The sequence below is a fragment of the Seriola lalandi genome, unplaced genomic scaffold, assembly GCF_002814215.2.
Source record: "Seriola lalandi dorsalis isolate HSWRI2012SDOR001 ecotype SW California unplaced genomic scaffold, Sedor1 jcf7180002054933, whole genome shotgun sequence".
Taxonomy (NCBI): Eukaryota; Metazoa; Chordata; class Actinopteri; order Carangiformes; family Carangidae; genus Seriola; species Seriola lalandi.
The window spans coordinates 3,999,713-4,022,356 of NW_019525485.1; the positions used below are offsets into that span (position 1 = coordinate 3,999,713).

Below are 22,644 nucleotides of genomic sequence, written 5' to 3' on the forward strand. Positions count from 1 at the left end.
ATGGTTTCAGTTTGTCATAAGAGTCAAAGTGCCAAATATAATTGGGCCCTTTTGCAAAATAGTTTCGACGATGGAGCCGTCTCCTTCCTCTGAGTTCAACACCCCTTGGGTCAAGTTCTTTAAGAATTAAGCGTACCTCTTCTTTCTTGACGTGTAATCCATTCTCCTTGCATTTAGTGTACATCCACCTATACCCACACAGCTGGCCACTTGTTTGTAACTGCTGGTGAATGAAATCAACCACACGATCCAAAGAGGTGTATCCCTTGCGCCGAGACAGACTACATGCCTTCAGAATTCGTTTTAAATGTCTTTCAGACACAACATAGCGATGACGACTTGCAAGCAAAGCAGCAATGTCCTTACAATGAAGTCCTAGTTGGAAATACAGCCGAATTAACTCCTGAACTGGCATTTTCACACAGACCTCGAACCATATGCAGTGGATCTTCCACAAAACATGCGCGCGCATCCAATGCTTTCTCGTGCGCACGGGAAACTTTCTCGTGCGCACGAGAAACTTTTTCGTGCGCACGAGATGTTTTTCTCGTGCGCACGAGATGTTTTTCTCGTGCGCACGAGATGTTTTCTCGTGCGCACGAGATGTTTTTCTCGTGCGCACGAGAAACATATCTAAAAAAATATTTTCCCCATGTCCCTTTAGGGGCTCCGTAAGTGACAGCAGGGGCATCTGCTGATTTTTCCCACAGGCTGAGACTTTTTACATAAAATCTTAATCTTAAAAAGTTACCAGTAAACTACCTAAAACTGTCAAATAATTATTGGAATAAAAAGAACAATGTTTTCATCTGAAATGAAGTATTACGTAGCATAACAGGGAACTACTCAAGTACTTCCAAACTGTACTTAAGTACAGTACTTGAGTAAATGTACTTAGTCACTTTCCACCATTGCAAACAACCGTTTAAGCTATCGATTTTCTGTAATAAGGAAAACATGATTACTAAAACAATTGCAATACAACACTGTTTCAGGAAAATAATAGAGTAGTGTAAAGCACAAAAAATAATACATTCAAATCCTTTTCTTTTATAACTGTATGCCAGAGTAGTGTACACGACCTAGAACAAAGGCAACGGATACCACATGTTTTAGAGCAGTACTCTCTTTAATGAACAATCACAGGTATAGTTGAGAATGTTACAATAATCAATTAGTTACACTGTTATTCTACTGGCAAAATGTAAATATAATTTGAAAGAGGACTTTCATTACTAGAGTGTAGTGGCCTGTATAGCATTGTAATATCTACAGCACAGAAGTCAATTTATCATAATGGTTTCCATTATCGCTATCTATGGCCGAGTGCACTTTCAAAATAAACAATGTTGGAGAAAAGTGGGACGCATTCCAAAACATGCTTCCTAATTCTTTGGAGTAAATGTCAAGCCTTACAGAAAAAAAGACAGCATTCCCACCTGATTTAAGTTGTATGTTAAAGAAGGGTGATTTCGTGAAATTGAAATTATACTAACTCATATATGAAATAAAAATGAATGAGCAGAAAAACAAGCCAGTTTTGTGTACAGTTAAATCTAGAAGCATCTCAACAGCTCGCATCATGTCACAGTAACGGCCAGACTAAAGTCCAGGACAGAAACACAGCTTTGTACACAAAGTAAACACAAGGATACATGCAGAAACCAAAACAAATCAAAACATGCATAAGAGTTAGCTGAACATAGTTCAGAGTATTGGATGTGTCATAAGCACAATGCCATGTAGAGGCATTACTTTGGGCCCACGCTCGGGTGCCACACTGACACACAGTGCCAGGAGGCCAGAGAGAAGGCGCTTCTTCAATACACACAGAGGTTCTCTCTCATCAACAGCACGTGCTATTGTACAGGTATTGGTTATTTGTACAATATGACACGTTGGACAGGAAAGAAACCAGTGGGCTATACGTAGCTGGCTTGTGATGAACTGTATGACGAGCTCACTGTGTAGACTTTAATTCCTTGGCGGCCATTTTGAACTCGCTTTCCACTGTCGGTGGGCTCTACCCATATACAGCCATGCTATGTAAAACAAACATTAATTACTGATTCATGAATAATAAAAATAGTCACAATAATGCAGACTGATACATAGTAGATTATTATTTTAATCTGGCCATACATTTAAGTCTAAAAACAGCCGTGGCCAGGTTAATGCTGCATTGAGGACATTTATCATCCTACTAATGAAAGGGAAACATATGTCAGAATTTTAATTTGTAATATCCAAATATCCCATTTAATATTTTTCACACTTGACTTTGTCTGGAAAGCAGTTACCAGGTCAGTTGTGGTTGTTGTTTGACATTTCTTTACTGGCCGTACAAATTCTGCTTCTATCTAAACACTTCAGGGAAGAAATAGCTTTATATATTTGCAAATACGGTAGAGTGTTAAGGACGTTCAAAATGGCCACCATCGAATATGGGACTGACCCAAATATAAAATTTTACTTATTACACATGGTTGGGGTCTGTCCACTTAATTAATAGATGGTTAATGATAATAAATCGGTTCACTATTACTTCAAGCATAAAGTTTAATAACTTATCCACTTCCTGACTTAAAGAGGCTAAAAGAAGCGTTAAGATGAACTGACCCCAACCTCAACCACGTGAAAAAGTACAATTCACCTTCTTTCTCGAATGGGCAGTTACGTCCGTCAACCAGTAACCCAAAACATATTCCTCACATGTGATTTTATTGGAGCTCCTGTAGAAAATAAGCCAGCTTCAAACCCAAAAGCGCAGATAAAGAAGTTGCGATACCTAAACATAGTAGGCAGACAACCCCTTTTGTTTCATAACATATTTGAAGTAATTGTCTCAAAGCTATTTCCACAAGATTAAAAGTTGGAACAAGTGTTGTCAATGCACTTCATCATATAGCAATACATCAAGAGTGTTTGATAAATACGGATCAACAAGTCCATGTACTGTATATAACATCAGCGACTTAGTTAATGATACAATTTGTATCAAACAAGGTTTTTCTCTGTCTAGCATGGATTCAGCTGGGATCTGCTACAGACAACAGTAGACGCTGTTAGCCAAAAGCACAGCAGGGGAATCTGTTAAATATATTTACAATACATACATGTTCTGTTTATACTGATGTCGAGATGTTCTCTGTCTGTAGCAGAAACCAGATTTGACCCAAAATAAAGGGCCAGAGAGAGAGAGAGAGAGAGAGAGAGAGAGAGAGAAAGAGTTAGAGAAAGATAGAGAGAGAGATGTCCCTTACTAAAACTAAGGTACACACGACAGGGTCACCCATCTCTACAGCTACAACTCTGACCAAAATACTGACGTCATCTCAAATAAGATGACCATCTTTCAGACACCTATTTTTTAACCAACATGGAGAAGAACCCCACACGACGGCCGCACAACACACACACACACACACACACACACACACACACACACACACACACACACACACACAAAGAGATTAATATAATACACAGACCTTGGTCAAATATTCGTTTGAAACAGTCATGTGTACCGGATGAGGATTTGCCACCTCACGGGAAAATATGTGAAATTAAGTTTGAATCCTTATTACATGACACTCCTATCAATCTGGCGCTACACACATGCAAGAACATACAAACACTGCTTGACTCAGGTCTGAGAGTAAGTACATTGCACACGGTGTGTATGCGTATTCTCTAAAACTCAGAATCTGGTCATAAAGGTGGTGGAAATGATCAACTAATCCTTCATATCGGTCACATTTGATGTGTGTAAAACCAATTCTTTAGGTTGTGATTGGGCTGTAAAATAAAAAAATGTACCTTAACATTTTGATGCATAACGAGTCTTGCATGTGAAAGACACAAATATTAAGCTACAAAATGAATTTAAAAAACAAAGAGCAGGTGTAGGACAATCTCCTCAGGTCGCACTTTGTGTCAAAGTCACAGAATTCGACTCCCTCTCCCCACGCGTTGAGTTGATGTAGTTGTCGCTGCACAGTGACTAGAGCTGGATTTGGATTATCCTCAGCATTTTATATCCTTGAAAATTCTGCATTGTCTCATTTAATGTCATAAGAAAGGAAATGCTCTCCTTGCAGACAATCCAAAAGAATTCCAGTACTCCGCCATGCAGACCCAACTGCCAAGTGTTGCAATGGCAGATTCCTGTTTGTCTGCAGATACTAACCGCTTAGTTCGTGTCTTCAAATTTCTACCCAGAATGCAGAACCTCTATTGTTTTCTAACCACATTCGGATTCCTCAGTAGCCTGTTTGGGCCTTCTCTGCCAGGATGGCAGCTGCCAGCTGCTGGGGGTCTGTGATGTGGGGGCTCCTGGCCATCACCCGACTCACCAGCTCAGAGGGAAAGATGTTGCACAGGTTGACGTACACTTTCTCCCTCACGCCGCCATAGTGGCCGTGTGCAGGGGATTCAGAGTGCTGCGGCATGTAGGAGGAAGGCGCGTGGGAGGGCACTGCGAGGTGAGCGCTGTGAGGCGGGTAAGCCGGCAGAGGAGTGCTGGATGGATGAGGCGGGTGAGGAGAGTGGGCTGGAGGTGGTGGGTGGTTTAGGTAATGTGTCGGGGACGGGTGGAGAGCTGGGTGAGAGGAGTGGTGCTGGGTGTAGCCATCCTGTGACCAGGGAAGGGTGTGCCAGGAGGACTGGCGTGTGTCTGGCAGACTCTGATAGGCAGACGGTTCATACCTGGATGGTGGCAGCGGCGGCTGTCTGTAGTACGTGTCCCAGCTGGGCAGAGCTTTTGGTCGGTGGTGATGGTGCGACGTAGAGAGGTGCTCATACAGATGTGAGTCCGACACGCTCTCTGCTCGTGTGGGGGCCAGGCAGCGGCCAAGAGGAGAACCGGGGGCGTGGGGGTTGGACTGGGGCAGAGAGTGGTAGTCGCCCGGGCAGCTGGAGCGTGCGGCCAGCGGCTGGTGCTGCAGATGAGGGGGTAAGGGGTAGAGGGGGCGCTTGGAGGGAGCCTCTGGTGGAGGCTGATCATGAGCACAGCTCTGTCCGCGTGTCACACTCATGTGGTAACTGTGAACGCTGGTGTTAGACGTGTGGCTGTGCTGGATATTTGTGTAATCGGCAGGATGAAGGCCGCAGAGTTCGTGGTTTGATGAAGAATGGTGGGGATACAGCCGACTGTGCGGATTATTGAAATGGATGCTGTCTTCCAGTAAGGTGTCTGGGGGGCATCCGGGACAAGGCCTCTCGCTGTACGAGTCACAGCTGCTCCCACAACTCGCGCTGCTTTCGCTGCCGCATTCGGAGCCTGCTGAGCCCATCGAGCCCAACCGCAGGTCGGTGTCGTTGGGGAAGCGGCAGTCGGGGCTCCGTCTGGAGGACAGGCTCAGGCCAGAGTAGGCACGTGTTACTGAGTAGTAGCTCAGGTCGGGGGACTCACAGTGAGGGTAAAGGTCAAGGCTGGGGGCTGGAAGGAGGCCGTGAGGAGTGGCTGCTCTGGACTGTTGGTCCTGGGGGAGGCTAAGGCTGGATGGAGGGCCTCCTGGGGCCGGGGACATGGTTATACTCCCACTGCAATTACTGCTGTTGCTGCTAGAACTGCTACTGCTGCTGCTACCAGCACCCACCAAACTGCTCTTTTGGCTCTCCACCCGCCCTTTTGCCAGCAGCTTCTCCTCGGCGTCACTGTACGACAGAGCTCGGATGCTGGGGTCCGACTGCCTTTTCGGGGCACCTTTTTTCGCCTCGATGCTTCCAGCTGGAACGCTGTGGCTCTTCACCAGCCCAGTGTCTCCCTGGTTCTTTGTGGTCACGCAGGTCTTGGCGCTGGCTCGCAGCTCATCAGCCACGGCACGCTGAGGCTGAGCCCCTCTCTCTGGGTGGTAGTACTTACACTTGTGACCGTAAGTGCACTTCTTTCCTGTAACCAATAGACACAAGGTCTCAACAAACATTATGTAACATAAGTCAATATGTGACAATTGTTTAAACATTTCAAAGACACAACTCACTCACATAATGTTATCAGTAGGATTTTAACTTCCTTTAAATTGTTTACTTGGTCTTAAAGGGAAAGAAATTAAATAACAAAATTTCCTGGAGAGTTTTTAGATGCACCATATTGTACACTCTGTAATGCAGTGAGTATCTGTGTTCCCACCGTAAGGACACGGCTGTTTCTTCTGCTCAGGCATGACAGGTCTTTTCCTCAGGAAGTTGTCTAAGCTGGGGCCATGACGACCAAGAGGGTCATCTGGGGGCATGAATCTGAGAGACGGCAAGGAGGGATGACAGAGAACAACATAATTACATAGTTAGTAAGTGACAGTGACAGTAGTGTTCTTTTAAGTTGGTTCACATTTCTGGGGTCGGGGGGAACTGTAAAGTGGAGGTGGACAGAACAAACTGAGATTTAACTCTCTCATCTAAAACCAAGCGAAAAACATTTGTTAAGCTAAAAGACTGTAGTCACACACCTTTGTTCTGTCATTCACATTCACCAAGTCTCCCCCTCACTGATCCACTCCCACTTACTTGTCGTTGACAAAGGAGTACATGAGCAGCCGCTCGTCAATGAACTTCTTCCACTCAGGCTTCTCATTAGCCAGGTCTCTGTAATTGTCGTTGGAGACGATGATGCCGTCTGACTCATAGGCCAGCTTGACGATGAAGCGGTCGTCATAGCAGACCACGCGCCGACCTTGGACACGTCGCGAGGGAGTGAAGACTAAGATCTTTTCCTTCTCTAGGCGACGCAAGATCTCCTGATCTGTGGAGGAGGGAGTTACGGTGAGGTCAGCATGATCTCATAACGGCCTCGGTGCATGTGCGTGTGTTTGTGTCGAACAGCCTCGTGCTCTCACCTGTTATCGGGGCATCAGGGCGGGACTGCTCTTTCCTCCAGGCAGGCACAAACACCGTGATGTCATGATGGCCTCGCTCTAGGAACCAATCAACAGCCAGCTGGATGCCCTGGCACGAAAACACTTCCTTGTTGCCATGACTACAGGACATAGGAAAAAGGCAGCAGATAACAGCAAATGAATGTGTTGGGTTTTAGTGGAGGTCTATACATCAATATAGGCAATTAACTCCCATACTATGATGTGAAAGTCAGCTGTATGGAATCAATAAGAGACATTTTACAGTGATTGAACTTATAACAGTTACCATAGACTGCTTACCTCATGGCTACATTACTGCCGTCCACCACAATCGGACGCAGGTTGTCCTGGTCACCCAGAGAGTCTGACGGACAGGGCGAGTCCGACCTCTGGCCGTCCAGCAAATCAGAGCAACCGCAAGATGAAGAGGAGGATGAAGAGGAGGAGGTGGAGGCTAATGATCCGGCCGGCTGCTCGCTGTCTGACTTGGTGCCCAGTTTGACCAGCTCTCCCAGTATGTCGTTGATGAGGGTGTCAGGGCCCAGCTTGGACAGCACCAGTCGCACTGTCTCCTCAGAGTAGCCCAGCTTCAGAGCAAACTCCAGCTTGGCCTGGTACTCCTTCCCGCCAGCCTCGGAGGCTGGCTCTGATTCGGAGGGATGGGACGGCGGCTCGGGTGGGTTCTTACATGGGGAGCTGGGTGGGGACTGAGCAGGAGTGTCGTATTCAAGCTCTGATGAGAGTTCAGATGGGAGCTCAGGAGGCCCCTCGGTGCCTAAGTCCACACACTGGGTCCGACAAAGCGGCTGGTGGGTGTTCTTACTGTGAGTTGATCCTCCCTCTCCACCGTCCGGCCCGGCGGCAAGCGCAGAGCCGGGAGACGGCGACAGCTTGCTCTCGGCGTCGGGTCCGGCATTTTCCTCCACCGCAGCCGGCGGAGGGCAATCGGCGGTGCTGCGGTTACAGGAGCTTTCCCCCTGCTCCTCCATAGCAGGGGGCCCGTCAGCGCCGCCAGCCTGCCGGTCAGCCCCTGCTACGTGGAGATACTCCAAATCCAGCCCCAGGTCGAGGATGTGGCCAGCTCCTGCCTCCACATGGTCCTTCTGACCCATGGATCTGTCACAGACATCCAGCACACCGGGCTGACTGCTGCCCTCTCACAAAGCTCGACTCATTGGTGCCTAAAGAAGGAGACAGAACGGAGCATGGAGTGAGCGAGTCCCCTCTTAATAAAGCTGATTAACAGCAATCATTAAAGTAATGCAACAAAAAATTTGAATTTCTGACACTTTCTTCTCCGATGATCAGCAACGGTTCTCAAATGTTATCTGTTACGTATGATGACATGGCTCTATGATGTCTAATAGTCTTTTTACAAAAGCAACCAGTGGTCTGAAATTCCAGAGAAATTATTTGCAAAGTGAGAATTTGCATTTAGGTCATCTTGTCAGTCACATGATAATTTAGAGTCAACAATGAGTGTCATTTTAGGGAAATGTGACTTGGAAAGAAGTCGTCCTAACACTGTGAGGCTGTGAGCGGTCTTGTTTACACTGGCTCTGACGCGCCGTCTCGGGCAGTTGGGGACTCCGCTGAGGCGGAGACTGGCTGACACAAAGAGCTGGTGGGGGCCTCTCGTCCTAATTAATGGACTCCCGCGTTTTTTCTAGTCTGGCCCCAGTGTGTTTTTATAGGGCCACGCCACAGCACATTAATCTAAGGAGGAACAGAGGGTGAACCGTTTAAAAAAAAAAAAAGACACCAAGCCGTTAGTGATGCAGCCGACTGTCCCTTCCCCCTCATATTCTACCTGGTAATTAAGGTCCATATGCTTCTTCCCACTGGGGTGGTGGAGTCACTCATTAAAACACTGAGGGGCTCTGAGGCTACGGAGCCAATCATCATATTGCATTCAGGCGCTGAAGCCATGGGATCTGGTTAGGTTAATCTGATTTGTGTCAAAGGTTTAGCTGCACACAAATTACAGGGGACACTTTGGAAAGTTAATCTGAGATCATGAAACTGATCCAATCTCCAGAGACAAAGGTCCCGGTGTATTCTGACTGGACTGTATTTCACATACATGAAATGACATTGAAAGTTACAGTATAGAATTAAAAAAAACAACAACAAAGGACAAACAATATCAGCAGCCTCGCAGTTGGACATTGCCTGGAGCATTTCAACTTGGCTGGATCTTCTCAACCCACAACTCAAACCCATGTTATCAGGACAAAACAGATGATGGAAGGGGGAAGTGACTTAAAGCTGGTGAGTAGGAGGGGTGGGGGGGTGGGGGGGGTGGAGCGAGTGTGCATTTTATGAAAAAGGGCTGCCTAGCAACGTGGCCGTGCTACTGTTGCTAAGCTACAGCTGTTGAAAGCATTCTCCCTTCCAAATGCCAAGACAGAGGCTGCAAGCGTTCAGTCGGCGACCCACCTTACACACACACACACACACACACACACACTGCAAAAAAGGGTCTGTTGTGGGGGAGGGAGGGGTTTAAGTGTGCCTCACTGGCAACCCACCCCACCCCCCCGCCACCCAAGACAACAATAGACCTGCAAAAGTGATTAGGAAGGGGAACTTGGCATCAACCACAGTGGGCGTTGATGGTGCCCGTGCACACATGAAAACACACACATACGCAGCGTCTGCCTCACAAAAGTGACTCATACTGCTGTGGAGAGACTGGGGAACATTTCATGCGCACTCCACTCTGTTGATGCTCTATACTGACACATCCAAACTACCTTCAGGTTTCTCTCCCGCTTGACATCATCCAGTCTGAAGCACAGGCAGCACATAAGCAACACGGACACGCAAGCAGAAGGAGATCATCACTCGCGTTCAACTGCAATAAGAGTTAAAGCTTTAAGAGAGTCTGGATCAGAGAGAAGCTGCTCATCACATTAAAAATACAAGTAACGACTCAGCTGTAGTGCTGGGTATCAAACTGGGGATGCCGATACTGACATCAGTAAGTCGGTCGTTAAATGTAGTATTGGCCACGATGTGATTGAGCCTCATTACATCAGGCTGGAGAAAAAAGGTGGATCAGTGCATCCCTCCATCAAACCCCACTAGTTTTGGAACCAATTGAAAAATTATCATTGAAAACCTTTAGTCCCAATGTCTGGTCAGATTCACTATCCTCTTTCATTTCTCCACAATTTTACAAGTACAATATTTTTCAAATTCACATCACATTTGCACTAGTATCAAAAACTACAAATGATCATTCTGAATCAGTACCAAACAACTGATCACATAATAAAGCAGGGATGTACTCTTCAGGATTTCCCTGGTTTAGTCTTGGTGATAAGACACACAGATCCCACTGCGTCTCATCTAAGGCTGCAATTAATGATTATTTTCATTATCAGTTCTTGTCTTTAAATTAACCACAGAACTGTGGGAAAACGCAGATTACAGAGAGGAATTATTAACGGATAAACTAATGAGCAAATGTTCACATGGAGGGGAAACACTGGCCTGTAAAACATATGGCAGATTATAATAAACAGTCACTGTTGGATCATTTACTATTTTATTTATCAATTTTACAAATTCAAATTTCTAGCTTTGGAGCAACTGTATCACCATCACATTAAACCTTGTTTTATTTTGTTACGATCTTTACAAATCTGATCGTAATCCTGTTAAAGCCTGTTCAATGACAGTCTTTTCATAGTTTAAAAGAAGTCTTCTGGTGTGGTCCCAGCTCCACAGAGCGATGCATTCAGGGCATTGTGGGAATGCTCAAATCTTAACGGACCAACAGCAGAGCCACCTCATCGCACCATCTCCAGACCTCCAGGCTGAGTGGGTGCATCTTTCAAACATCAGCCGGCCGGCTCCCACACACAGCAGCACTGCTCGCTTTGATAGAGCCAGTAATGAATATGTAACACAGTCCTTACAGCGCTTTGTATGTGGGAGCTTTGTGTAAGTGTGTGCAATGGGGGGGGGGGTGTAAAGAGTTTCGGGTTTAAAGGGGTGGGGTGGGGTCTGAGAGGGGGCACAGGGAGGACAAGAGGGGGTTGTCTGGCGGTACATCACTGCGTGCCCGACACTATGCAAAACTTATTGTAAAAAGGGGGCAGTCCTGGGCAGAATACTGTGTGTGTGTGTGTGTGTGTGTGTGTGTGTGTGTGTGTGTGTGTGTGTGTGTGTGTGTGTGGGTTTACATCTAGATGGCGCGCAAGGCTTTCCCCGCCAGCAGCAGGGCAACAGATGTCTGCTGAGCGGTACTTGCAACTGGTGTCTCCCCTTCACACACACGCACACACACACACACACACACACACACACGCACACACACGCACACACACACACCCCTGCTTCCACACAGCCAATAGAGCGACAAGAAAGACTCAGCAGGACCTACAGGCACTGACACACACACACACACACACACACACACACTTTCCAGGGCTAATATCTTAAGCCAAAGCACTTCTTGCTTCCTCGAGCCTCATGTGACCCAGATAAAAAAGAAGCTTGCTTTTTGTTACCCCCCCCCCAAAAAAAACCCTACAACACGGCCCCCCCACCCCCCTACATCAAGCTTCATATCAACACAGAAATTCAAGCAACTGCAGGGCCAGTGTAACAGCTACAGACCTGGCAAAGTTTAAACAGGTGCAGTACAGTCAGTCAGTTATGACTGACAGTGTAAGTCACTGCTGCGCCTCATCCAAACTCAGCCTGAGCTGCATCTCTAGCCTGCAATATTTCACATCCAAAACCAGCGAGAGACAGAGAAATGGACTTTTCCCTTGTTAGTTTAAACTTAGCAAAACTCAAGCCTGTTTTTAAATTCAAGCAAATCCAGTCATTTAAGGTATATCAGTGACTTATGTTGCTGCACCCGTGCACATGCCCAAACCGGCTGACTGGGAGGAGGCAGCCTGTCATTCAGGTAACCCTGCATCATCCCAGTGGCCCTAGTATTAATGAGACAGGGATATTACAAATCACAGTTGCCACATAAAGGGGATTTTCAATATAAAAGACAGGTTACATGCAGACAGACGAGGACTTTGTCACACTTACCAGGCCTTAAGGGAATATTAGCTCATGTCTGCATATTTAAATCCTTGACAACCGCACGGTAAAGCAGTGTAGGTGAAACTCAGAAGAAAAAACAAATCCCAAAGTTCCCACAGCAGCTACATCCAAGCCCGGTGTTTATTTTAGCTGCAGGTAAATCACAGAGCATCCAACCCCAGCCACGAGCGCCTCCGTCCTCTGTGTCTGAGTGTCCTCCAGAGCTGTATTCTTTCCTACAGAAGCAAGTTGGACAATGAGTGGCAGAACAGATGGACCAACAATGTCTGCCATTCCCTCGTTCAGAGTGGCTGCCTTTCCACCAATCACGACGTGGCGGCCTTACAATGAGGCGCAGAGACAAGGGGAGGAGGAGGGGAGTGGCTGTGGGCAAATGCCTGCAACACCCAGTTTCCCCAAGGCACGCGTACTCAACGTGCACCGGCGCGCACACACACGCGCGCACACACACACACACACACACAAACACACTCTCCTCAGTCTGAAAGGGTTTCCCCTGTGTGGCCGATGAATCAACGAGGGGTGGGCGGCTGAACAATAGAGCCACACAATGGGAGGCCGGGGAGGGCAGCTGCAGTGTGAGGGCTGGTGCTATTACGGCCCAGGGCAGCAATGGAGAACACCTGGCTACAGAGCGCCACAGTCACTCTCCTCTCTTTGTCTCGGGCCGGGGGCGAGGTGGGGGCGGCGGAGGGGGTTCAAACTGAAAGAAAAGACCAAGGCCGGGCTGAAAGACTGGCGTGGCCTTTAAGAGAGTGCAAGAGTAAAGAGGAGAGTGTGGCTGGGCTGAAAGGGGAAAAAGGGCGAGTGTGGGGGGCGAGCGACATCAAAAAGTTTTATGTCCAGATGAGTGTGAGGAGGGGACCTGTCCCTCATTGTTGAGGCACACTTAGGGCAGATGACTCGGAAGCACAAATCTTTGCCTTTCTGTCTTTCATGTCATGACGCAGCCCATGCACACATGTCGAGAATCTGAATGATTTGACAAAATAAAAACAATCCCATCTGCATTAATAAGATATCCAAAGTCATACAATATATATATAACTGTGCTTTTGCACCAGTGTCACTGTGATGCAAATGTGTATTAAGGAGTTCCATTACACAGTTCCACATGCTGCAAAGCCAGTAAAAGTGCAAAGGATAAGACAATGGACTGAATCACTTTTGCTTCAGTGCAACATAACTGTATCAAACCAGGCTACTGGGATATGCACGCAGTATGAACATGGCACGCAGAATGAAAAGGCAAGTGCAATGAGTAGGACAAAGCAAACGATGCAAATGCAAAGCAAACAGGAGTTGAGTGTCTCTCGCTGTTGGATAAAGCCTGGGATGAAGTTCCATAAAAAAAAAAGGCACCAAGGGAGACACAGAATAATGTATGATATCTCCACACCAAGCTAAATATCTGAGCTGTCAACACATCCCAAAATACAGCTGCAACAGATGCAGAGGACTCTGGAGCCAAGCCAAGTAGCACGAGTTCAGCTATGGCTAATCTCTCTTGGACAAGTTAGTGGATCTTCAACTTCAACATGATCAGATAAAAGCAAGTTCTTAATAAAAAAAGTTAGCCTGGATGTAAAGTGAAGTCTGGTTAGGAACATCAGCTCCAGTATTGTGGGTGTTATATGGCACCAAACAGTCAGAAAACAAACCTTGCATTGTCACTGCTGACCCCCCCCACATACACACATACACACACACACACACACACACACACACACACACACACACAGCTGTGGTGACATGGTTTCACTAGTGACAGAAATTAAAACAAAAAGCAGACACCATGGATACGAGCGGCCAAGGTGAGGCTCCTGTGCAGGGTAACGGCGCTGCAAGAAGCCAGCGGAGCTGATCCAAGCGCCTGATGTGGAAGAATATCAGTCCAAATACCAAAGATATTCCGCTTCCTGTCACACACACACAAAGACAGGCAGAAAATCCTCTTTAGTGAAACGCTGGCAGGGGGAACGTCTGGCATTTTTACTTGAACAACATGAAGGAAATGACTTGTCAATTATAGCTGCTGATTAATTGCCTGTCAATCAAAGAATCAATTAAGCGATTGAGCTCAAAGCTGATATCATTTAGGGAAAACAAAGAAGTTTAAGATGATGTTATGAACATTTGTCCATGAATACTGATACACAGCTTGTATAAAAACACAAGAAAATATCATTTTGAAAGTAAAATGACATGGAAATATCTCACAAAATTAATTAATTTGGATCACTGATTTATTGTTTTAGTCATCTATCAAGAATAAAAAGCAGAACATTTACTGCTTTTTAGCTTTTCAAATGTGAGAGTTTGCAGGGTTTTTTCTGTTTTAACCCACTCTACATCGAACCAGGACTGCATCTAACAATTATCACCATTATTGATTAATCTGCAAATTATTTTCTCAATGAATCAATGAATCATTTTGTCTATAAATCACCTCGCATCCCCAGGAGATGTATCCAAGCCTCAAAGATATTCAATTAACAGACGCAGGCAAAGAAAACCAATCAAATCCTCACATTTGAGAAGCTGGAACCAGTTTCTGTTTAAAATATGTTCAAAACCGTTAATGGATTATCAAAATACTTGCAGATCAATTGACAGAAAGTGAATGGACGAATCATTGCAGCTCTAATTTGAATATTTCAAACTGACTCTTTGAGCTCTGAGAAATTTTAATGGACATTTTTTGATCATATGATGCACAAAACAGTGAATCAGTGATTCAAAAACAAATTTACACATTGGCAATCTAACTGCTAAAAAGTTTCAGTGTGATCCCACCACCAAGTTTAAAATAACACCAGAAGATAACATGTCTGCCAAGAGAAATATCCATTTAAAAAGATAAGGCTAAATATCCAGAATTTATCTTAGTTTGTGTTCTCAGTCCACTTGCCAAGTAAAATAAGAGTTCTTCCAGCCTAGTGGCTCAACAGGAAAACAACTGCCTGACTAAATAAGAGCGCGTCCTGAGTCAGCTTTGCCGAGTCAGATATAACAGTGATGAGGGGGAGATGCAGCAGCTGACCAACAGCACTGTATATACACACACACACACACACACACACACACACACACACACACACACACACACACACACACACACACACAGAGGAGCGCTCTGTAGACCATCTGTCGCAACAAACAGGTGTGTGTGTGTGTGCTGCTCCCGGCAACTGCAGCAGCAACAGGATGATCGTTTTCCCCTCTTTGGAGACTGATAACACTGAATGCACGTACGGGAAAGCTCAGCTGAAGAAACAGCAGAGACATAGAGGGTGTTTTAATCTGATCTAGTGCAAATATTTTTTATTATCAAATTATTTGCTTGATAAATATTTTGGTCCGTAAATATCACAAAACAGAAAGTGTTAAAAACACCCGGCAGAAGATCATAAAACCCAGTGCGACTTCTTGAAGTAACTTGTTTTGACCAACAGTCCAAAAATATAAGACTTTATGATCATTTAAAACTGCAAGAATCAGCAAATCCTCATGACCTAAGACCTCATGACTCATGATTTGAACAATTAATCAATTATCAAACTAGTATATTTTTTCTGTAGTAGATTCATCAAGGAGATTAAAACACATACTCATTATGATGTGCATTCAATTTCTGGCCCAGGTCAACAGGAGGGGACCTTGTGCCCTCGTGACCTCTCTGACCCAGCGTCTGCTGACCCCTGCACTTCCACCCAGCGCTCAAAACAGCAGGTATAAGCTAAGTTAGGATATCGCAGCCACACTCACCAGCCCAGGGCGTGTGTGCTGCATGCGTGTGTCATTCAAACCAATACTTCCATCACGGAAAAGTGAACAGATGAAGCCTTTCAGGAGAGCCAAAGGTCAAAAACACCACAGTCAGATCTTTAAAACCACAATCAAATGAGGAGTGACTTTTTATCTCTGCATGTGAATCTTATGAATGATAAAACCCTGAGTTGTAAGCAAGATCTTGCATGTATATAAAGATGTTATTTTACATATGTTAGCCTTTGAAAACTGCAGTTTAAAGGGTCTTTTGCAAAAGGCTTTGAAAAAGAAATAAGTGGTAGTAGACAGTAGGTAGATCTACAGTCCAAACTTTAAGTTTGGATTCATGAAAAGGGAGAGGATGAAATAAAAGCTTGATGGGATGGCGACAGACAGCTGCTAGGGCTCGCGCCCCCCTTCTTCCACCAAAAAAACCCCCAGAAGCCTCAACTGTTACTGCTCTGATCCTCACCACCAACCAGTGTGCAGCAAAGACACAGCTGTCAGGAAGAAGACAAAGAAACACAAGACAGGTGGAAAACAGACAGAGTCTCCACTGTCCCTCAGTCCCTTCATAGATCCACCAGAGAACCGACAACTAGTGGGAGCTTGGTTTTGCTCGGGCCTCCTTCACTCCACAGCCAACAAACTGCCTCTTTTTATCATTTCAAAACGTTTCTCGTCAGTATTTCGAGTCATTAAGGTGACAAACAACACAGCAGCATCCTGGTCCAGCCTGTTGACGGGGCTACAATCTACACACAACTATATTAAAGATGTTTGGGAGCGCGCAGGGGCGTGCACGGTCACTGCAAACCAACACCGTCACGACCTCCCTGCAGCTTTCCCCCACGCCAACCTGCAGCTCCTGCAACAAACAAGTCTGCTCGGTTAACGCGGAGGGCAGGTACTCACCTGGTCAGGGCCGCCGCCGGAGCCGCACGTTCAGCTCTGAGACGAAAAAAAAAAACACCACGGCAAATCTTCTCATCACATACTGGCGACGCAAAACATCCGGCTGGATTGCAGCGTGACCCAGCCAAGCTGCGTCAAGTTGGACAGAGTGCCGGGGCGACTTCCGCCCCGACAGTGTTTCAAAATAAGCTCTGAAGAAAAGACCTGACAAACGAATCTCATTCTACGTGGGGATTGATGTGTTGACAAGTGACACATGTATATAATTGTAAATTTTCCAATACATATCTCACCTTTGTTCGGTTTGTAAAATATTATCACCTTGACATGAGCTACATTCAAACTGGCCTCCCTTGCAATACATTTCCTGTTTGAAAATTCACCATATGGCTTTAATAAAGTTTGAGATAATGCTTATAGCGCGTTATTTAGCGTTTTAATATTATTACTTTCGGCGTAAACAGGAAACCATACTGCTGGGTATCAAGGCTAGCTTTACTGAGCTGCTAGCCCTTTGGAAGTGGGATGGGCCGTGAGCTGCGCGGTGGCGCCACCTTGTGGTGGAAATATATAGAGGCAAGTTTCTAGGTTGGTTTTTTTTTGTGTGAAAATCAAGATTTAATGGTTCAAATTAAGACTTTTACATACAAATAACATGATTTATTCATTTATTCAACCAGTTAGTAAGATACATTACCTCTTTTGCAAGAGCCTTGGCAACGTAGAGTAGTAAACACATAAAAACTTAATTTACAACATTCAAAAATTGCAAAAGACAATAACAAAGAGCCTCAGAGGCACAAAAGAGAGAATCTGACTATTTAAAACAGTTAATTCAGGTAATAGCTGGTATGAAGTTAATGTTTCCAAATGAAGTTTGGCATGATGAGTTTACAAAATATTATGTATTGCTAAAGATTTAACAAGCCAACATTATATGAAATAGGTAAAATTAGATCCACTATGAAAAGTACAACCATTAAATACTATTGATATAATTAAATTATCATTACTGATGCATTATTGTACAATATATGAGTGTAACAGTAACAGGGGCGTCTTTCTGCATTGAGTACCTATACTTTTGATACATTATGTTTAATAATACATAGGTACTTTTCCTTTAATAGCATTTTTAACAGGATTTTTACTTGTATTGGAGTATTTCTGCAGTACTTTTATGCAAGTAAAGGACCTGAATGCTTCCTGGGCCACTAATCATACTCAACATCTGACTGGAAGGTTTCCTTTATTTTCCCCAGAATATTTGGCTTCTAGACTTTTTACATTCTTAACAAACTGCTTCACTTTTTTTAAAATCTGGAATATATCAAATTTTTTAAGGAGAAAACTTGTCAAAATGTTGGCATTTAGTGTAATAAATGAGACAAAGAGCAAAGTGACGCTTCCAACATTTGGAGTTAATCAAATGTTGCCATAGCACTATGACAAAGAAAGACACCACACTGTAAATTACTTCTGATTTTATTCAATGGAAAAAAAAGACCTTCAGGAAAATACAGTAATTCCCATAGTACACACAGAGAGGACATAAATTAGAGAGGCATGGCAGAGAGACGTTTGAGGGGAAACATGTCACCTGGCAGGCAGAAAACATTTGATCCAAGCTGCCACACAGCCAGGGGCACACTGCACTATGCAGGATGTAGAGGAATCAGTGAAATCACACTCTGGACTTGCGTAATTCATAACGTGAGCAAAGGTCGATTATTCCTGTACATAAACGTCTAAATGATAGTACAAAAAGGGAATAATACAAAATACAAAACAGGGAAAAACTGCCCTCAAAATAAACCATAAATATTCATATCGATGCACATTGGTTTAACAAAACAATTGCTTCTGTAAACATTTCCAACATAAGGTGTGCATTACAATTTAAAACCACTGCAGTCGCATACTTATCTGAAGGGTTACATAATAAAAATTGCAGAAACAAGACTAAAAACTAAGTCCAAGTTAAAAATATGCCGCTTAGTTCACGCCGTCTGAAGTGGTTTTGTAACACTGCTATTCGAACGTGTGATTATTTTTTTTTACCCCCCTTCCTAGCTTTTCACAGATGATCAGACAGTGAAAGCATCTCATTCCCATGTTCCGCAGCTCTCAGCAGGCCCCTCGCCTCGAGACAGTGAAGGCAGCACGCTCACTGAGAGCAGGGCCAGAGTGTCGAGATGACACGAAGGGGGTGAAACCTTGCAGATTTGAGTCCTGTTGTCAAGTTTTCTCATTCATACATACGCACAGCCACAGGATGGATTTGACGTTTTTAACAGTGAAATGAGACCGTCCTAACATGAAGTGACAAACAAGTCTTGCCTTGTCATTGGGGGGTTTTCAGAGGATGAGTGAGGAAGAAAAATAAAACGAAGTAAAATACAATTCTGGGATGGAGTAACGGTCCAGTTAAAGTAGTGTTTTTTGTTTTGTTTTGTGTCTTCAATCCAGACTGGACCCTGTAAACTAACTGCCCATCTGAAGAAAATGTCAACAAAAAAAAAAGAGGTCCAATATTGAATCACATGGCTGGTTCAGACTAAAGTGTTCCAACAGTACACAAAATCCAAATGTTTTTCAGCATTCACAGAGGATTTTGAGCAGTTTGTAATCAGCTTGAGACCCTTCTAAGGCAATCGTTTAGCTGAGCCATCAGCTGATCGTGCTTCCTCCTCCTCTCTGTGGAGTGTGATGTTCAAAGCTTCTTCTCAACCCGCTCGAGTGACATCTATGCACGCTGCCTTCATTCCCTTACTGTCACTTCCGCCCACTGGCCTCCATGCTACGTTAACGGCCACCTGCTAATTCTGCATGTCTAATTCACAGTTTATCCTAGCCCTACTTATGACTGATGTTAAAGGAAAAATCCACCTGACAAAAGAAAAGAAAACAGCTATTGGTAATGAACCTCACATTTCTGGGTGTATTTTGTTGTTTGGGTGTCGACAAAGCAGCTGACCAGGGAAAATGCAACACTTCATCACAAAACAACTCCTGGAAAGCCCAGAAAAATATCACAGATTGATGATAAATAGGGTGGATTCTTCCTTTAAAACTCATCTACAGGTGTGTCCTGTGTTCTTATGCTTTATTTATGTGCAGCAAGTCACATACAAAATATACAGTGTATTAAAAACTGGGGATAATTTTTTGTTAATAACACCAAAGCAACATGCTGTCATAAACAGGGCTACTTCTGTCTTGACATAACCTACAGTACGTGAGGCAATGTGGTAAAAGTTGAGAAAGTGTCTGTTAAACCCGGGAGAGTCTAAAGCCCACAAGGTTGATGTAGTTAGTATGTACAAGCTGATATCCAGTACCCTGTTTTTTAATGGATATATCCAGAAGGTCCCTTAAAAAATCTTCACTTTAAGGAGGAGAAGGCAAAAAAGTGAAGACAGAGGCAGATTTACAAGTCAAGCAGTGTTTATGGGAGTAAAACTGTGACTGTGAACTAGTGTTTCATGACATGCTTGACGTGGAAATCTATCATGGAGGGAATAGGAGTGAAATTTACCCAAACAGGACCTGGACTAAACACAGCCACAAAAACAGCTAAACTCAAGGTGTGGCACATACAGTATTCGCCTTCTCCAATACGGCAACAGCCACGTTTAGCCTCGTATCGTCCCTTCAGACAAACACACTTTGTCAGTCATTCATATGCTCAGTGTTTTCCTCTATTCACACACACACATACACACGCACACGCACATACATGATGCAAAGTTTTACTATGACACATTAAAGATTTTACCATCGACAGGCAACAGATCCCACGTCCCGCAAAGAGGAAGAGGAGGAGTGGAGTTCAGCACAAAAAGGTTGAGCAACAAGGCTGGGGTGAGAGGAACCGGGCGGCTCGTGGGGGTTTCTGTTGTTGTCGTAATATAGTTTACTCAGTGGACTTGTGATGGTGCACGCCCCCCCCCCCCCAAAAAAATACACACCCACATCCCTCGCTTCTTTTCATGATTACAGTCCAATCTGTGGTTTGTTTGCACGAGCAGGTGAGAGAAAGCCGCAGAGACGCTTCTCCAGCTCAGACTCGAGGCGGTTTTTCTCGTGTTAATCGTCATTGGTCATAGTCACAATCGTCATCTGTTGGTCGCTGCTTAGGTACGGTCGTCGTGTTTGGCTGGTTGTTTGTGAGGGTTTCGTGACTACCAGCTCATGAGGGAGGTGCGTCCCAGGGTCATGAAGTACACCTGGCTGGCACCTCCGGGGCGCACAGAGGCGAAGAACACCTGAGAGAAACAGGACGAAAAGGTACAAATATATGAGCTTCAGATCTGATCAAGTGTGTGAGAGGTTGATATTTAATAAAGTCAGACAAGTATTCCCACCTTGTCATTCCTCTCACAAAGGAACTTGAGTCTCTGGGCTCTCTTGTGCATGAAGACGCCGTCCAGATGTCCCGTCTCCACCGAGCGGATCTCTATGGCCTTCTCACCCCAGCCCATGATCTGGTTTGACCTAATGTAGGCTGCACAAGCACAGAAGGAGTTTTAGGAGGCGTCAGTTTCCCTGGCTGGCACTCGTGGTGTACACTGAAGAGCAGATAATAGTCAAACTGAGCCCTCACCCCCTCTCCCCCCTCCCGCCACTCACCCACTGAAGTTGGCATTTCTCCCCACTGCAGCACCACGTCCTTGGTGATGCGTCCGTAGGTGTTGACGTAGACGCCCTCGTCCTCGTAGCACACCAGCAGCTCGATCCCGTCAGTGTTGGGCAAGATGATGATGGCGTGGCATTGAATGCTGGTCTGGATCTGAGGTTGGGTGGGGTAAGAAGCGTTAGGAGGGTAAATAGCATTTTTTTAAAAAACGAGATACGAACAGACTCTCTGCTGAGCACTTACATGTGTAGGCAGGTAGATGTCGTAGACGGCACCAGAGTCCACATCCACAGCATGGAAGCCTGAGCAGGAGCCGTAGATGACCTTTAACCTCTGACCCTCTTCCACCGTCAGGTCAACCAGCAGAGGCTTGTGCACCAGGTCACCAAAAGACTAAAACCAACCATGAATAAAAGAGTTAGTCAGGTCAAGTAGAACTAGAAGTAATAATTAAAAGAGAGACCCAGATCAAACTGACCTTAAAGGCCATGAATTTGTGGTAGGGTTTGGGAGCCCAGGCGTACACCTCCACAGAATTCTTCAAGGCCAGCACCAAGAACTTAATCCTCTCATACTTCACTGGAAGGAAAAGGAGAAGTGTGTCAGTCGTGAGGGTCAGAATCAACTAATACTTGTGCGTATCATTCAATCCGAGGTTAATAATCGCTGACCGACAAGGAGACGTACCGACTTTGTAGTGGACGCAGCCCTCCAGGTCGCCCACATTGACCCAACCCTGCTTCTTCTCTACCTCAGGGTCGTTGTGCAAAATCTTGTTTCTGAGCCACGACAGGTAATACACTCGCAGCTTGTTCTTTTTACCTGCAGGAGACGGAGGTGAAATTTAGAGGGAAAGACACATTTGGACATTATTTACACCTGGTTTTCACAAATGTTGCCTGAATTTAAACACAAAATGAAAAAGACACAAAAAAAACACAAACTTGTGCAGCACATGTACGGTACCTGATATGGTGACCAGAACATTGAGTCCCTCCAGGACATCCATCTGTTGGATGCGCCGCCGGTTGATCAGGGGGTAGACCTTCCCCTGACCGCTTCGGTCCAGCAGCATCAGACCGCTCTCTGTCCCCACCAGCAGGTTTACCCCTGGAACAGTCACAGACAAACACGCACATGTGAGTAAGTGGTTGTAAGCAGCGTATTCGACCACATCACATAGTCTTGTTTAACACAGACTCACCCCAGAGCGCAGCGCACAGGATCTCAGAATTGAACCTCTTCTTGTACTTGCGGATCTCGGGCGTGTCGCTCGGCGGGCGCGTGTTGACTGGGTTGACGTTGACCACTGAGCCTTTACGGGACGGGTCGGACCTCAGCGGGTCCACCAGCCGTCCGTCCTGCCCAAATCCAGCTGGAAGGGGT

At 45.2% G+C, this 22,644-nt stretch overlaps 2 protein-coding genes across 7 annotated transcripts in view; both read right to left on the reverse strand.

The window, feature by feature from the left end:
* Window positions 1-1,110: 1,110 nt before the first annotated feature.
* On the reverse strand, window positions 1,111-16,738 carry LOC111644456 (putative ribonuclease ZC3H12C). 2 transcript variants are annotated; one of them, XM_023393357.2, is made up of 6 exons: window positions 16,620-16,738; window positions 7,158-8,038; window positions 6,837-6,976; window positions 6,508-6,742; window positions 6,134-6,240; window positions 1,111-5,893 (listed from the first exon to the last, which is right to left on the reverse strand). In XM_023393357.2, the coding sequence occupies exons 2-6, from the start codon at window positions 7,967-7,969 to the stop codon at window positions 4,263-4,265; spliced, it is 2,925 nt and encodes a 974-aa protein (XP_023249125.1). In that variant the 5' UTR covers window positions 7,970-8,038; window positions 16,620-16,738; the 3' UTR covers window positions 1,111-4,262. The 2 variants fall into 2 exon arrangements, with proteins under 2 accessions (XP_023249125.1, XP_023249124.1); XM_023393356.2 differs by lacking the exon at window positions 16,620-16,738 and adding an exon at window positions 11,919-12,146.
* Window positions 16,739-18,086: 1,348 nt separating this feature from the next.
* LOC111644421 (mitogen-activated protein kinase kinase kinase kinase 4-like) overlaps window positions 18,087-22,644 on the reverse strand; it is a 32,691-nt gene continuing 28,133 nt past the window's right edge. For all 5 annotated transcript variants that reach the window (XM_087170162.1, XM_087170161.1, XM_087170163.1 and 2 more), the window contains 8 exons: window positions 22,463-22,633; window positions 22,225-22,368; window positions 21,946-22,080; window positions 21,737-21,837; window positions 21,502-21,651; window positions 21,252-21,411; window positions 20,987-21,126; window positions 18,087-20,887 (listed from right to left, as the gene is read on the reverse strand). In XM_087170162.1, coding sequence (XP_087026288.1) covers window positions 20,804-20,887; window positions 20,987-21,126; window positions 21,252-21,411; window positions 21,502-21,651; window positions 21,737-21,837; window positions 21,946-22,080; window positions 22,225-22,368; window positions 22,463-22,633 — 1,085 coding nt within the window. In that variant the 3' untranslated portion in view covers window positions 18,087-20,803. The remainder of the gene's footprint in view (window positions 20,888-20,986; window positions 21,127-21,251; window positions 21,412-21,501; window positions 21,652-21,736; window positions 21,838-21,945; window positions 22,081-22,224; window positions 22,369-22,462; window positions 22,634-22,644) is intronic.

Coding starts and splice junctions, on each gene's coding strand:
- LOC111644456 (XM_023393357.2), bottom strand. CDS start 7,969: ATGGGTCAGAAGGACCATGTGGAGGCAGGAGCTGGCCACATCCTCGAC. Junction 6,743..6,836: donor CCCTGATGCCCCGATAACAG/GTGAGAGCACGA, acceptor CCTCCTCCACAG/ATCAGGAGATCTTGCGTCGC. Junction 5,894..6,133: donor GAAACAGCCGTGTCCTTACG/GTGGGAACACAG, acceptor TATTGGTTACAG/GAAAGAAGTGCACTTACGGT.